This window comes from Halyomorpha halys, unplaced genomic scaffold (genome assembly GCF_000696795.3).
Source record: "Halyomorpha halys isolate HHAL.00 unplaced genomic scaffold, Hhal_1.1 Scaffold1030.1, whole genome shotgun sequence".
Taxonomy (NCBI): domain Eukaryota; kingdom Metazoa; phylum Arthropoda; class Insecta; order Hemiptera; family Pentatomidae; genus Halyomorpha; species Halyomorpha halys.
The window spans coordinates 209,067-226,097 of NW_027113818.1; the positions used below are offsets into that span (position 1 = coordinate 209,067).

Below are 17,031 nucleotides of genomic sequence, written 5' to 3' on the forward strand. Positions count from 1 at the left end.
AAACTACACATAATCATTCAAAAAACATATAATAATAAAAATTATAAGCTGAATCCCTGTAAGATGAATGTCAATACATCAAAAATATTTTTATACATTTGAATTAAATTAAAATCTTTGTATTTTTATCAGAAAACAATATTTATATATTGAATAAAATGTTCAGATATAGATAAAAAATATTTGAATATTTAAAAATGAATTATGTATTTGTAATAAATAAATATGTGACAAGGCAACAGCAATGGTTTATATGATAAAAGGGAAAGTATTTCATGAAAATACGATCAACATTTTACTACAGTGAAAAAATACAACTGAGTAGAACAGCTTGAAATTTATTATTAGGATTGCAAAGGAAGTTTTTGTTTTCTGAATAAAGAAATAGAAGCTAAATTTAAAAAAAAAAAAAAATTTTTTTTTGTTCTTGGGTTAGTACATATACATATAGGAGTATTAAATCAAAAATAATAATTTGCAAGTCTCACAAGTTAAAATTAATTTATTTACCAAGTAGTTTTGATTTAAAAAAATACCATGGGTACTTCTTAATCCATTTCAGAAAAGTATCACTTGCTTAAAAAAAACCTTAAATTTTTTAATTTGGAGGAAGATAGTCTGGGAGGTGGCCAATAAAAGGTTTCAAAATAGTAACAAAAAACTATTTACTGTTAACCAACGTTTCGCCCCACTTTGCAGGGCTGATAAGAATGGTGTTCTATACCAACTCTGGCAAAGTGAGGCGAAACGTTAGTTAACAATAAATAATTTTTTGTTATTATTTTGAAACCTTTATTGATTGCCACCCAGACTATCTTTCTCCAGTCTACTTCATATGGTCAACTATTTTTTTAATGTTTTAGGAACTTTTAACTGATTGCCCTTAAACACCATCACTCCACAATTCCATAATAAGAGGCTGCCAACATTTACTCATAGTGAGTAGTGCAGTATTCGAAGAAAAAGAAATCACTTACATTTAGCAACATTGTAAAATTAGCTAAAACTAGGGATTGGAGTTGATTCCAGAGTCCACTTTTAACTATGCCTGATGATGATTTTATAGCCATCCCATTCCACTTGGTACGTATAATCATATATTAGAGCTGTAACTATAAAAAAAGTTCCACATACAAAAAATTGGGCAGCTGTTTTTTTGGTAAATTATCATTTTTGATAGAATCCATCTATATGTATATCACAAGTAGATTTTTTTATTAAATAGTAATATACACGTTTCATAATATTTGCATGTACAAAGTCTGCTATTAAATTATATGGTCTTATATATATTTCCCTTTTTTTTTTTTTTTTTGTCAATAAAAATTTCTTAAACACTAACTATCTAACTTTAATTATCATTAGAACACCAGTGTATAGGAGGATTCTTAAAAAAAAATTGAAATAATGACTTTTTTTAAAAAAGATCAATTCGACATAGAAAGGTTAAAAAACAATGGTAATTTTATTTTAATGGATCTATAAACAAACATATCTTATTCCGGATCTTAAAAGAAAATAAGTTTAGATATTTGGTGATAAGCATTTCCAAATATTGCATTGAGCTTAAATTAGAAACGGAAAAAAGTAATGTCTAAATAAATGATATACTATTTATCTTATTACTATTGGGGGGAAAAATGATTCTAACAATGTAAAAAAAATATATATATTTTGTTAAACTGAACCATTACCTATTTACCCTCCCACCCTTAAAATAAATAAATAAAATAATTAATTATTTTTGTTATTTTTATGTAGATACTTCTTAATGTATTATAAGTTTATGAGCTTTGGTTCTTGACAGTTTGAGATTGATATAACAATTTTGAAATAACATTACACTAATAATAAACCAATCAGTAATGCTTGATAATCTATTCATTTTAATCTTTTAACAAGATGAATTCCAAGAAAAAATAAGAGGTAAATTATTAACCAATTGTTTGTTATATGTTCCCATATCTCCTTCCAGAATCAATATCATTTTTGCAAATTTTTAATAGTTAATATTTAAAACAAAATGTTAATTTGATTTTTTAAAATTATTTTTGCTCATTTATGTAAGTTAGAACCATAAATTCTTTGTTACCCTTTGATTAGGAAAAGACTTATTTTTTTGTTTCGATCCTGATGGAAGAAACAGTAAACTAGAGAGCAGTGTAGCCTTTCTCAATAAGTCAGGGTTAACATTCAACTTTTGGAGCAGATATGAATAGAAATATGGGATAATACCAGGGGACAGATATTTGTGAGGCTATCATAACAACAGGTAACATAGTTAAAACGCAGTTTACAAATAATCTTAAAAGTGGAATGTTATTGCTTCTAATAAATGTTTGAATGGTCAAGAGGAAAAAATAATAAACTTTGGTTCAGAAGATGAAAGTTTTGAAATCTAAGATAGGGATGGTAAAATACATGAGGATTTGAAAAATATCAAATTTTTTTCATTCACTGTAATATAATTTTTGACATTTTGGATTGTTCCTAAGAAAAAGTTAGTATGAAATGACTTAAACTAGAAATTTTTCTAAAGATCTTGAAAGAATAAGAAACACTTGATAATATTCCTTAGATTATTTGAGGCACTAATTTAAAAACTCTCATGAGAATGACCCACAATCATAAAAATAGATTTTTTAAAAAATGTAGTTTCTTAAAAGACATTATATATCACTTCAAATCAATATGAGCTTTAATAAACATTTACACACTCACACTCATACGCAGCTGTATTTCACTTTCTTCGATACCTCTTAAGTCTATAATTGTAAAAATTATACAGGCAGGAAAAAGATCTTGGTTGCACTGTTATTTATTAGAAATTGTCAATAACTGGAATAGTTTAGAAATCAAAATAAAATGATAAAATTCTAACATAACTGGATGAAATAATAACAGTGAATATAAAGCAAATTTATTAATTATTTGTTTTTTCATGATAAATATTCCATATTGGGAAAATATGATACAATTTGTAATAAATTAAAGAATATTTTTAGATCAAAACACACATTAAGTTTCATTTATCTAAAATGCATTCAGCACTACACTCATTGAGTTATAAAATATCAAACTTAATTCTTCAAGATATATTTGTGTGTGTATATACTTTACCATACCGTGTATATATCATGACCCAATTTACAGCTAACCATCGGGTATGTATGAGTCAGGTTTTAAACAATGAAAGATAAGTTAAAAAATGTAATATTTTAATACAACTAATCTATTTTCATAACTGTAACGTTTGCGATCAGTATGTTGTCAGTTTCCAAAGCCTATTGAGTATCAATGGAATGAGTTGTTGAGGTAAATAAAGAGATGCTCAAAGTTAACAGAATGACTTAAGGTGATGAACATACAAGAACATTTGTTTTTACGAAAAATATTCCTCACAAATTTATTCCTTCATAATTAAGACCAAAAACTCTTCCAATAGAATCAGTAATTAATAAAAGATGGAGAAATATTGTCAGGTTGGTCTGAAAGCAATCAAGCACTAATTTTTTTAATGTCACTTAATCACTTTTATTACAAACCCAATGATATCTTTTACACAAATTCAAATTCTTAAACAAATATAATTTTTTTTTTGTTGTTTTTCTTCTGTTATTAAATTTAAAGTACTGTAAAGATATTAATAATTAATGAATTGGAAACTGTAATAAATAATAAATAGTGGAATAGTTTTTATTGGGTCTCGGTGTATTCAAGTTTTCCTTTTTTACCCATTTCCTTAAAATTTAATTAAACATTAGACTGGCACCAGAGAGATGATTTAAAAGAATACTTTACATATTTATAATTGTCTTAATACATAGCTACATATATAAGAAATACTTATACACAAAAGCTTCAACCATTGGTTTCATATTAAAAACAAATCCTAGGCAGTAACAGAAGATCTTTTCAGTGAATAGGTTCTATCTATATCATATTTAAATTATAATTTAAGAAACTATTGAATAAAGTTCTAAAATAGGGAATCATCAACGGTCCAATATCATAACAGGCTGACAAAAATAAAGAGAAAGCCTCCTGTTAATGGTATTAATATTTAAGGGAAAGACAAACAAAAGAAGTAAGACTTCATATTAGCACCAACTAGTCATCAGTTCAAATTGTGTAAAATGCTCCTTTAACTAGTGCATCAATCATTTTTAAAACTATAAAAAATAAGTCAATATTCTTAACAACTAAGATAAATGAAAAAATAAATGCAATTCTTTAACACGTATTACACTAATTATCGAAGTGTTCTGAAAACCATGGCATTAGATGGATCCAAATGTACAGGCAACTGTGAAATCGACATCATTATGTTAAAAATCAATAATGACAACTTAAGTTACAAATAATACACAAAAACAAGCATAAATGAAATATGAAATAAAAAAACAAAAATGTGAGTAAAATGATAAGACACAAAACCTACTATAATATTAGAAACAATACCAAAATTTTTTTTAGAAATATCTTATTACTTACAGTAGTTGCACCGATCCGTGACAGATATCTGTTCCTTATTTGAAAATCTGATTGCGGATTGATAACTTCATAAGGACTCACATCCGCAGAAGAATGGGCTCTAGTCCTCTCTATCAGTTTATTTTTCCTATGACAAAAATAAGAGTTAAAAACATTAATCAGATTGGAATTATAAATAATCAGATATAAATCAAAATGATAGAGGAAAATCATATGTACCAGATTACACTACAATTTTTTATTATAAAACTATTTAACAATAAACATTTTTATTTCAGTTTTACATTATTTTTAATATATTTGTGATGTCTCAGTACTAATTCAATGGCAATTCTCAAACACAAACCTCCTCACCCCAGTCACGCTACTAAAATATAGTTTCATTCATATAAGACAAGGAAGTACGTGTAAATTATTAGAAAAACTTTTTTTCTTTCATTCTTTCTCCGATTCTCATTTTATTAGGACTTTTATGTCTTAGATTTTAAAATCCAGCACATATTTGTAAAGATATTTCAGATCGAAAAGATCAAAACATATGATGTGTAATCAAAACATATGGTGTGTAAATAACAGAATAAGACTTTAATGTTTAACCAGTGCTGCCAATTTGAGGCTATTTACCCGATTTTAGGGTATTTTTCACCTTTGTGGGTAATTGTTGGGTGTTCGGGTGAAATAGATTTACATTATATACAGGCGTGCTAGTGCAGTGTCGTACTAGTCCTTTGACTAGTTTTTTTAGTTAAACATTAGAGACTTTTGCTATTACTAATAAGTTATTATTTTGGGGGTCCTTACTGGATGGGTGTTTGGCAGATTTAGCCTAAGGCAGATTTCTTTATTAAGGTCAATTCTTATGCCATTAGGCACAAAACTATTGTTAATGTTCAAGAATATTTTTACAATTTGAAATTGAAACATTTATTGTTAGTGTTTATAATTAGGCACTCACTCCACCAACGATTTATACTTAATACTTTTCGCATTTCTTCGAGTTACTGTTCAAGATCATAACTGTTGAGAAGGTAAATAAAAACTTTGACTAGAATTAAGCTCAAGATCAGAAATAATCAAAACAATACATAACAATGATGTTTTCAAGCCTACCGTCATTACATTTGGTAAGATTAATACGTTGCGACAGTTGACTGCCAAGGGATATGCATATGACAATTAAACATGGCAGTTCACACGACTGTTTGTACACTGACATCACTAGCACTACCAACTATCACATCAGATCTATAATAAGCCCAGGCTGCTGAAGGACATTTTGCATACATTCAAACCTATTTAACCTAATAGTTTGCATAATTTTTTTTATATTCTCATCATTGTCTATTTCATATTAGTACTATTTTATTTCTTCTTGTATATTCATATTATTCATTTGTATATAATTTTCTTTTCACTTATATTTACATAATTTTAACCCTACCTTAATTTACATTTTTGTATCTTATTATCCTACTATGTCAAAATATTTAAGTTGTTTTTGTATCTTTTTAGCCCTGATTAAGTGGGGTGAAACATCGGCAAAAAAGTTAACTATTTTTTTTTTTTTAACTGACCTTCTTCACAAAATTTATAACTGTGGTGGAGTGCATGTAGCAAAGAGAATTTCTTCTTTTTCGCAGTATGCATGAGAGAAATAAAAAACAATATATAAAATTTGATGTTTGCTATCCAAAAAAATTAAAGAAAATAATTAAAATAAAACTTGATTTTCTAGGATATCTCTGAACCAAATGTGTTTAAGCTTAAGTCCATATTTTTAGATAAAAGAGAAACACTCTTATCAAATTAGGAATTTTGTCATGTTACACATTAATAATTTATTAAAAAGTAATAATTATAATTTTATACTAACGCTTTATTTAGCTCATAATCAGCTCGCTGAGAAACAGTCATGTTCAACATTCCTGTTGTGTTCATATCATAAAACCACACGCATAAACAGGCAATTAACGAAACTAAAATTAAAAAAAAAAATTAAAATAAAACATAAATATTCATAATATTTATTTTATTAAAAGAAAATATAAACATACTAAAGAGCCAAAATAAAAAGAATATTTCTAGCATAAGGTAGCCTCCATTATCAACAATCATTCCGGCCAACATGGTACAGATAGCAAGGCCGAAATTCTGGCAAGCTTGGGCCCTGAATAACAAAAAGTTAAATATCAATTATTTGATGATAAGAATTAAAGTGTTCAATAAATAAAAATAAGAAAATCACTGGTAAAAAAATTAAAAGAACATATGAAAAGAAAACTAGCTATCTATATTTTATGTATCATGAATTTATCATTATTTTTTTGCAGTATTTTCCCTCAAATAATATACTTTTGCACTGTATTCACGTTCATCGTAGAGCTTTAAAATTCACAGGGGAGGATTTAATATTAGTTTTCATAACCTACAGTTAGCAACAATATTTTAATAAATGAAATACATCATCAAACAAGTAATGCAAAAACATAATTTCATGTTAAATCAGAAAGAGAATGAAAAATGAATCTCAAGTTTTTCTCTAGCATATAATATTTCTCACTTTCTTTATTTTCCATTCTACACATTTCTTCCTTTTTTATTTATTTATTTTTTTCCTCCAGACACTATACTTATTTTAGCTTTTTTTTTACTCATCTATATAACTTCCTTGCCCATTGTATCATTTCATTTTTCTTTCATACATTTCATTATGTTGATTTACATTTTTTTTTCATTATTGTAGACACTACTTACATATCTTATTATGTTAAGTTAATTACTCACCATTTACATTTTCTTCCGCACCTTTCATTATGTTTATTTCTTCAAAAGTTTCTGTTTTTTACTTTTCATAATTTTTTGTATGATTCTGATGACTGTGATATTATATTTCGTCTTCTATTGTTATCAATCAATTACTATCAATTTCTATTGTTATCGATCAACTACTTTCTACTTAATACATTGTTATGTATAATTCAAAAATTGTTTGTTTATTATTTTCATGTTTCTATGAGTAATAGTTTTTATTTCTGTTTAGTTCTTTTTTAATCCTGATGAAGACCTAAAATTCAGGTCGAAACGAGGTACACAAATAAATAAGTTTTTGTTTATTTGTTGACTCCCCCTCCCCCACCATCTTTTCCTCATATTAAATCATAAATTTGTATGTTTTTTCACCATATTATTAATGAATCTTAACACATGGAGAAGAACAAATGTAGAAATAGTAACAGAAACTGCTCAATCAATATCTCACAATATGAAGGTTGGGAGGTTTAAACGGGCAAGACATGTGGTTCAAAGCAATCAATCACAACGCTTCTACATAAAAACGAATTGTACTATATTTGGTAAGTGGACACACGAGATCCCCAAAGTAAAATGAATTGACGGAATCCCTAGATTTTTTTTTTAGCCAGTTTTTCGAGGATCCTAATTTATTTATAGTACTAAATATTAATACAAGTATTCACTTGTAAGTGAATCAATTTGGTGTTAGTGAAGTACTTTTCGAGAATCTCGATTGTTTTTCTCAGACCCCTACCCAACCATTTTTATTTTTCTAATGGTTTTTAAACAAGTTAAATCGCTATTCATCTATTTTTCAAACAGAAATTACAGTCAAATATGACCTCAGTGACAGAGCTCATGTTGTTTCTTTATTATATATTTTTTTAATTACTAAATAAACCATTAAGTATAACTATAGGAATCAATTTATTAGAAAAATATACTTACACTCCATAGGCTGAACCAAGCTGGTATTCAGGAATAACCATTGATACCATTGGCCAAAGGGCACCTGCGCACATGGAATAGGCCACACCAAGTATAGCCTAACAAAAGAGATTTATTATATATTACTATATATCTTTTTCTTTATGGTACAAGAGGGAAAGAGTAAAGTAATAAAAGGTTTCATTGTTATAGCATAAGTATATCAGAGAGGGGTAGGAAGGGTTGAATTAAATAAAGTAAAATGGAAATGTTTGCTTTGGACAGGGGTAGACAGTAGGTATTATTTCTCATTCATAAGAGGGGAATAAAGATTACGTTGTCAGTTGAGGGGTGCTGCTAGCTACTCTAGTAAAATTTTCATATGAGGTCTATGTCTAATTAAATTACATATGATGATCAGGGCAGGAGTAATGAACACCAATATGTGAAATTTATTTATTTATGTTGATATTTCATACCTTCATCTCAGCTTAAAACAAAATGTGATAGCGAAAAACATAATATAGTGAAAAACAAATACAGTATCACAAGAAATTAAGAAGATAACATATGATATTTATAAAAAGGTATAATATAATATTAATTGTGAGAATTGATACAAATATTGAAAAAAGTCCAATATCTTACATTATATTGTAATGGGATCCTGAAGCATCCCAGGATGTCTCAAGCGAATGCCACTTTTTGAAAATATTAAAATCAAAATAGCAACTATACAAAGCATTCCAGAATTTAACTTGCGCTGTTTTTTGTTGTCCTTTTCCTACATATTCAACCTTTATAAGTTTAACTATTCTGCTATTTTTTGTTAGCTCAACAAGGGTGCTGTGCACAAAAAAGGTTGGGTACCGCTCTTATATTGGAATTTTCACATATACAACTTTATGTATCACTTCTTTATTTTGTTAATTTTATCAATATATTCGCAGGTTTCTCATTATATCATTTACTTTTGTACATTTCTAATTATATTTATTTCAATATTTTACTGAGAATACTGTTTGATTTTTAATATATTTTTTTTTCATTTTCTAGTATTTTCAACATTTGTTTTTTTTTTTGTAGAAATTCTCAATATTAATATTATATTATACCTTCTTATAGTATTATTTGTTATCTTCTTTATTTATTGTTATACTGTTGCTTTTTTTCTGATATGGTTGTTATTTTGTTTTGTTTTTGGTCCTGATGAAGGCCAGAACTTCAGACCAATATGTCGGCACAAATAAAATAACTTTCACTTATCTGTATTCATTACTACTCCACTGCCAATTTCTGAGGCACCACAGAATGAAATTCAAGAGGAATTACCCTCCAGCCTTTGTGAGGAGAGGAAATTAAGATGAGAAGATGAAGCCTCAGTTTGATGGGTTGGATCATAAGAGAAGCACATCGACACCTAATTCTTACAGGGTTCTGGAGGCCAGGAAAGAGCCTAGGTGCATTAAACAGAAATATGGAGAAATATAATCAGGAAAAGGATAAATGAAAAAATCAAATCTTCAAAACAAGCAGGCCTGAATAAACTAATCTACTACAGTAGTCACTTGACAAGAGAACCAACTTATTCTTTGGTCCCTTCATCTGGCTAGGAAAACCATTCAAAACAGAAAATGATGCTGAAAGATATTTGTATTACATTAATATGTTATGAATAAATCAGTCAATTTTCATCTTGTCAATTCATTATAAGTAAAAGTAATACATAATTTATTAAAAAAATAAATATATACAAGATGTACAACTAATAATTTTTTTAACAGAAATGATTTTTATTAACGGCTTGAGTTTGATGAGGCTTGCCCAAGTGCAGCTGAGAATGAAGTGATGGTGGATGATTCTCAGGGAGTTCAGAATTATCCCCTCAGCCATTTTTACCACGTCCTTAATATCAACACAAAGTTCCTCCATGAAGCTCCTTGTTGTGCTTGGTTTAGTTCCACAAGCTCCGAACCAGAGGCCTCTCACGTAGAAGTCTCTTTCCCTGAAGTTCTCACGGAACTTTTGCTTAAGAAAAGGGATACATTTAGTATAAATTTCCCTCTTTTCTTTATCTATTTTATTTGCCTGGTCTAGGTCATTACTTTCATATCTCACTGTTGGATCCAGAATGAATGCCAACTTACCTGTTTTGGGGAAAGTGACAATATCGGCATAGCAAGTGGTTCCCTCCGAATCTATGCCGTAGACCTATATTATACTTAAGACCTATATTACTTTGAACCTATACTTACATTAATTTCTATATATTAATGTTGCTATTATATAATTTACACACTTTCGTGCCTCTATTTATTTTTTATATATTTTTCTTTTCTTTACCATATTATATTTATAGTATCCATTCTTTCAACTTTATTTCTTTAGTGCAAACTTTAACTTTCTTTCATTTTATTGGTGTTGTATATATATAAAATTTATTTGCAAGAATTTTGTCCCCCCTATTATGTATATTATCATTTAATGTTTGCCTATTTTTAATATTTTCTTTAATTTTCTAATACTCCTTAGTTTAAAATTATTTTCAAATGCACTGCATTTCTTAACCATCACTCTCACTCTTCCTTTAAACTTCCTGACATTTTCGTACTGGCCTGCAGACTGAAAGGTATGTTTCATATCTTGTTCATTATCTTCCTTTAGTCTTGTTTTTACTCATATCCCTTTTTCTATCTTTTAGTGGGTACTGTATTTTATATTTCTTTTTTATCTGTTGTTATTTCTTATTTCTGTTTTCATTAATTGTCTTTGACCACACCCAGACCATCTTCCTTTCATTATCACACATGGTCAATCATCTACAATTGTAATGATTATTTTACAACATTACTTTACTTTAACAAATAATATAACTTACCATTGCATAATACGGATTGACAAAGGTGAAAGCTAGAAGTGCATGTGCACCGATTGTGGCGCAAATTGAAATAAACACCCAAAACAAGTTCCATCCAGTTTTATCAACAAGGAGACCAAGCATTGGTGAGGCGATAGTTGAGATTATATACAACATGCTGTTAACAAAGTTCGCATCGTCTGCACTAAGACCAAATTTCCTCATAAAAAATACCCTAAAAACATATTTTCAATTTATTAAGAGAATGCTTTTAAACTTAATAAATAAATAATTAAATAGTTAAATACTTACTTTCCTAATGCAATAAGAGGAAATATAGCAATATAATAGGCAACACAAATGACACTTATCAGCCAAAATGCTGGAGAAAAGTCAAGGACATCAGATAACTTAACTTCATCTTTCTTTTCGTTTTCCTCAGTTTGATTTGCATCGGATTCTTGTTTTTTGTCTAACCAAGCCAGTCCAACGGCAGCGATAAATGATATCAAACATGTTAAAGATGCTGAAAATGAATAAAAGTATTTGAAAAGACTGTAATTAAAAGATAGTGCAGTTCATGCAAAAATAATTAAGCAAGTATCTAAAATATTACACAATTATGCAATGTTTAAACATAACTTACCAATAAGCAATGATACACCCAATCCCTCTCTTCCTTTAAAATAATGATGTACATATTTGTGTAATGGTCCCATAATGATGAAATTTACAGCAGAACCAAGTCTAGCAAAACTAAGCTGTAAGCCAAATACCATATTAAGTTCACGTCCCCTGAACCATATAACAGCATAATAATTTTGGGCTACAGCTAATGATTCACCTCCGATCCTGAAAATAAAATTAAATGAAGAGATATATGAATATTATTTACACATTTAATAATATATGAACATGCATATTACCCCAATTAGTACAAATTTTAAAATTCTCAGTATACAAAAAACGAAAAAATAATAAAATAAAAATCAAACAGTACTTATTTTTGCACCTTTCTGTTACTTTTCAGCAGCAGAATATTCTTAGTTTTTATTTATTTTTTATTAAAATTAATTATTGGTACTTTTACTTGATAATTTTTGTATTTGTTTAACTAAATATGTTTACATTATGTTTTTAAAAGAAAAAATATAGCATGGATTACTATTTTACTTTGAATTAAAATGAACTCTTTCATTTACAAAAAATAGATTTTTTTTTTTAATGAAATAATTCTGAAAATGTTGAAATACAAAATAAAATAACAAACTTGGGGAAAAAAAAAATTGCAGCCATTGCTAATTTGAACAATGTACATCCTTAATTATTTTTGACGTTTTCAATTGGATAATACAATTTGTAAATAAAAATTACAAGAGTCATAAAAGAGTTTTGCCTGTTAACATTTCCCCTTTGAAATATCTACATCACATATCAACCAACCACAACTTGGCCAAAGCCTAGTCCTAAGGCGATGAAAGTAAAAACTGCCTATTGTCATAACAACCATGGAAACACAAAACATTACTAACTAAGTCAGTTTATTTATGCAGTTTTCGTTACTCTCCATTACTTTCTACAAATTTATATGTTATATATTAACAATAATCATTTTTGTTAGTACAGGAATCTAAATAACTATAGATTAACATATATATTTATTTATGTATTTTTCTACCAACAATATTTTAGGTCTTATGCACATTTTCAAATTAACTCAATCTGCTTTATTAAGTCAATTATTACATTAACTAAATTAGTTATCTTTCCTAAAATTTTACTATCCTTCATTAACAAGTTTATATTCTTTCCTTATTTATTTTTCCATTTGATTCTGTATCTTAACAAAATATTTGCCCAACCTTCTACATGTAATTTTTATATTGCACTTGTCTGATATGTGGAAAAACCGAAAATGAACTCCATTTCTCACCATCATATATAAATTTTTGGCAAATTCAAGATGTATAATTCCAGTTTTACAGCAAAAAAGTTAAGAAAACCATTCATGACACCAGGGGTACTAAATCTATCAACTTCAAATTTTTTTTGAATCAGGATATTAGGGGAAAAACTTTATTAAAATATAAATATAAAGTTGTGCTGCCCAACTTCATTGGGTTGCTAGTTACACAGCATACTTATTTAAGTCTATTCAGATAACAAATATCACAAATTGGACTTTTCTAGAGTCAATTTGAAATTGATATATAAGACAATGATATATTTATAATTGTTTAAATGTAATACAGTTTCTTTTAATTGCATTCAAATTCAGCAAATGTCTACTTTATTGGTAACATCAGAATGAGATTAAATCCTTCATTTCTATGGCACTAAAAGATTTATACGTTAACATTTATAACACAAGTAATAAATGTTTCAAGTTGATATAGGAAAATGAATAAAAAAATTCACTATCTTGGGCAGCTTCATTTGTTAACTGGAAATTTTTCTTTCTTACATTATAAGAATTATATTATAAAATTATGCATTACTAAAATATTCTTTTTATTTTGGATAGAAAAAAGGAAATTCTTTAAAAATAAACTGGCCATAAAATTTTCAGTCTAGAAAAAAAGACTATTCTGATAGATTACCACCTACTTCAATGTAATAGATGAACATCAATTCAGGCTAAATACATTGAGGCAAAAGGTTTACAGGAGTTGATTGGATTTTGCCTCTAAATTGTCTCAACATGTTTTAAACCTCAATCATTCTTTTATCTTCAATCATACTTCAATTCTAGCTACTTCTATTCTACTGCCCCAACCATAAAAAACGCTTCATCTCGGAATCTATACATATCAATTTAATCCATAAATCCATCAATTATAAAGTGGATAAAGACAGTATTTACCTGACATACCAACACATGTTAAGTCTCATTAAACCTCCATAATTCTTTTTTCACTTTAAGTTTTGCATTTCAGAAGTTAATTTTCTTTCCATATCTTTTATTTTTAACCGCCCCCCCCCCATCTTACTTTTCATTCTTAGTATCTTACTTACATCGTGTTATTTTAATTTTATATATTTAATCTGCACCGCAAATGTTACTTCCATCTTTTACTTATATAAATGTTTCTATTATATATTTTACACACTTTTGTACCTCTATTTATCTTTTATATTTTATTTTCTTCACCATACATATTATATTTATTATATCCAGTCTTTTAATTTCATTTCTTCTTGTTGTATTGTATAATTTTTTTTTTTTATATTACTATTATGTATTATTTCAAATTAATTTTGAAAGATTTTTTTAATACTCTTTACTTTAACATTATTTGTAAATGTAACGTATTTAAACCATCAACCATCCCACCACTCTCTCTCTTAACTGCCACCTCTTTTCCTTGGCCGCTTACCATCTAACAGGTACACTTCCCATCTAGTTCATTATCTTCCTAGTTTGATTGTACTCTTATTCCCTTTTTCCATCTCTTGTATGTCTGTATTTTTATAATTCTTTTTTTTTTTTTTTTTATCTGTTGTTATTTTCATTTTCTTTAATTGTCTAAAACCCTTTGTTATTCTTATTTAATTTTAAGCTTCACTGTACAAGTTTTTCTTTAATTTTTAATTGACATTGTTCATTTATTTTTACCCTATTTAAGCGTTTGTATCTTTTTTTAGCCCTGATAAAGCCCTGCAATGTGGGGTGAAAGGTTGGCTCATAATAAATAATATTACGACTTTTTTAGTTTTTCTTTTACTGCACATGGGTCATCTTCCTTTTAGTAGACAGTACTTTGTTCCTGTTCAAAAACAAGTTTCAATAATGGGAAATTCAATGTCAACCTATACTATAATTATTACTGCTTTAATATGAACACAGATATTGACTTCTGGTCATAACACTCACTCACAAAGGATAAACAAGCCCCACAATGGATCTTTTTCAGAGGAGATTGAGACTATAATAACCTGTAGGATTCAGTATAAGTGGGTTTTAACAAGTTATGAATTTGGACGAACCCCTTTGGAGCTTGATTTATAAACTAGTACTGACTAGCTTTAACTAAAAGTATGAATAAGAAAATAAATGTTAACTTACCCAAAAATTAATCTTCCTAGTATCATTAACAAAAAGCTGTCCAATAGAGATCCCAGAGCAACAACTACTTGTCCAACAAAAACTATAAACGCATATAATGCAGTACCAAATCGAATGCCAAACACACTAAAAAATGGTTTATCTTAAATTCAGTTCTAAGCAACATAACACTACATATGCATATAAAATATTGAATACCGATCGATTAGGAAACCACCAACAAAACAGAGTATCACATTGGGCCATGAATAGCTAGCATATAGATAGCTGAATTCAGCAGTTGTTAAGGACATATCCTTCACGATGACATCTTGCAAAGCTCCAGGATTATCATAACAAAAATAAGAACCTGAAACAAACATACCTCAAGGGTAAGGAATAAATATTTAGTTATTTCAATAAGATGAAATTAAAAAATGATTACCAAATCCAAGAAAGCACATCAAGGTAAGTGCTAAATATCGATAACAAGCTCCTCCAGGAGAACAGCATCCTCCTCCATGAGTTAAAAAAATCTCTGACTTATCATCACCAGCTTCTGACGTTTCATTCAACATTTTAAATTATGTAAATCAATGATAAAAAAAAAACCTAAGACACAAATACTTAGTTTTTAAAACAATACTTAAAACATTATGATGAAATAACTAAATTCTAATCAACTTTGTAGATAGTTTTGTTTGCTAATGATTAACACAATCATCCTCTATCACCAAGATATGTTAAACAATTCAAACTGACAATAACCCAAAACAAATCAGCTGACAGTGTCAACAAAGAACAGTTCAACGATCAGATCACTCTTAAATCGATTTTCACTACAAGAAATCGAATGAAGAAAATCTGAATATACATAAAAAGTTGTCAAGACACTGGTCTGGGTATATATGTAAATTTTGTTTTTTTTTTTATAAACTATATTGGATTTCGTGCTTTTATAACTGATTGGAGCTGATTGTGTACAATACAAGGCCATAAAGCAAGGTGGGAAATATAAGAATCCTCCTTATACTATTATATTATTACTATATTAATGAGTTCATAGCAGTCATCACAATGGATACAAAACCCAACAAATCTTTTTCACTAGGTGTCGGGCGTATCCTAAATAGTAGCATTCTGTATAAGTGAATGTTGAATTTCCCGAAAATGGAGCTTGTTTTGTAAACCAGTATCTTGGTTAGCTCCTTCTGAGGGAAAACAATCCTATCAATTTACATTGCTATACATACATGTATAATTTTGTGTAGAACAATTGAGATTATTTCTAATTTTGCCAATTACTAACTTTTAGAAATCCACAATATGTCAGATTTTCAATTCTCATTTATTTTTCAATTATATATTACGTTCATTTATTCATTTTTAAAATATATTATCATATAATTCGAGGAGCATCATAAAAATGTTCGATCAAACTATAGCAGTTTTATATGCCTTATAAGGTAGGCGAACCACCTCTCAAGGGTCTCATACACGGTCACTCTTATTGAGTCAATTTCGTTGTAGCAACATTATCGAAGGACTCCCTAACATGTGTGACTAATATTGTGTAACGATTCGCTTACAAATCACGTTATAACAGTACCTATTTCTTCCATCACCGTTTTAAGGAAAAGTCCTACAGTTTCATCAAACCATGCTAGTGGGAAACTAAGAATCCATATCAGCCTTTAAACTCCAGCTTGTGTCTGTTGTGGCACGTTCACGCCAAACCTGCACCTTCGTTTTTTTTTTTCTTTAGCCAGGACATCTATTTCTGATAGGCACCGGATCATTTATTCCCCCTGCTTCCTGTCCCAAAGTGATGACGCAGAATCCCTTTAGTTCCACGCTTAAGGAAGCTAATAACTCTTCAACTATAACGAAGTTATTTGAGATGTGGAGCTTACAA

At 28.4% G+C, this 17,031-nt stretch overlaps 1 protein-coding gene across 3 annotated transcripts in view; it reads right to left on the minus strand.

Moving 5' to 3' along the window:
* The window catches only part of LOC106687946 (major facilitator superfamily domain-containing protein 1), a 20,377-nt gene extending 4,467 nt beyond the window's left edge, over positions 1 to 15,910 (minus strand). Inside the window, exons 1-12 of one of the 3 annotated variants that reach the window (XM_014432143.2) lie at positions 15,763 to 15,910; positions 15,562 to 15,675; positions 15,336 to 15,486; positions 15,138 to 15,263; positions 11,718 to 11,923; positions 11,384 to 11,597; positions 11,093 to 11,306; positions 8,236 to 8,333; positions 6,549 to 6,661; positions 6,368 to 6,470; positions 4,495 to 4,621; positions 532 to 4,306 (exon numbers count right to left, since the gene is read on the minus strand). In XM_014432143.2, coding sequence (XP_014287629.1) covers positions 4,253 to 4,306; positions 4,495 to 4,621; positions 6,368 to 6,470; positions 6,549 to 6,661; positions 8,236 to 8,333; positions 11,093 to 11,306; positions 11,384 to 11,597; positions 11,718 to 11,923; positions 15,138 to 15,263; positions 15,336 to 15,486; positions 15,562 to 15,580 — 1,425 coding nt within the window. In that variant the 5' untranslated portion in view covers positions 15,581 to 15,675; positions 15,763 to 15,910 and the 3' untranslated portion in view covers positions 532 to 4,252. Of the gene's footprint in view, positions 1 to 531; positions 4,307 to 4,494; positions 4,622 to 6,367; positions 6,471 to 6,548; positions 6,662 to 8,235; positions 8,334 to 11,092; positions 11,307 to 11,383; positions 11,598 to 11,717; positions 11,924 to 15,137; positions 15,264 to 15,335; positions 15,487 to 15,561 lie in introns of those variants that run through there. The other 2 variants (XM_014432141.2, XM_067051133.1) reach the window with 2 other exon arrangements.
* Between the last annotated feature and the right edge of the window lie 1,121 nt (positions 15,911 to 17,031).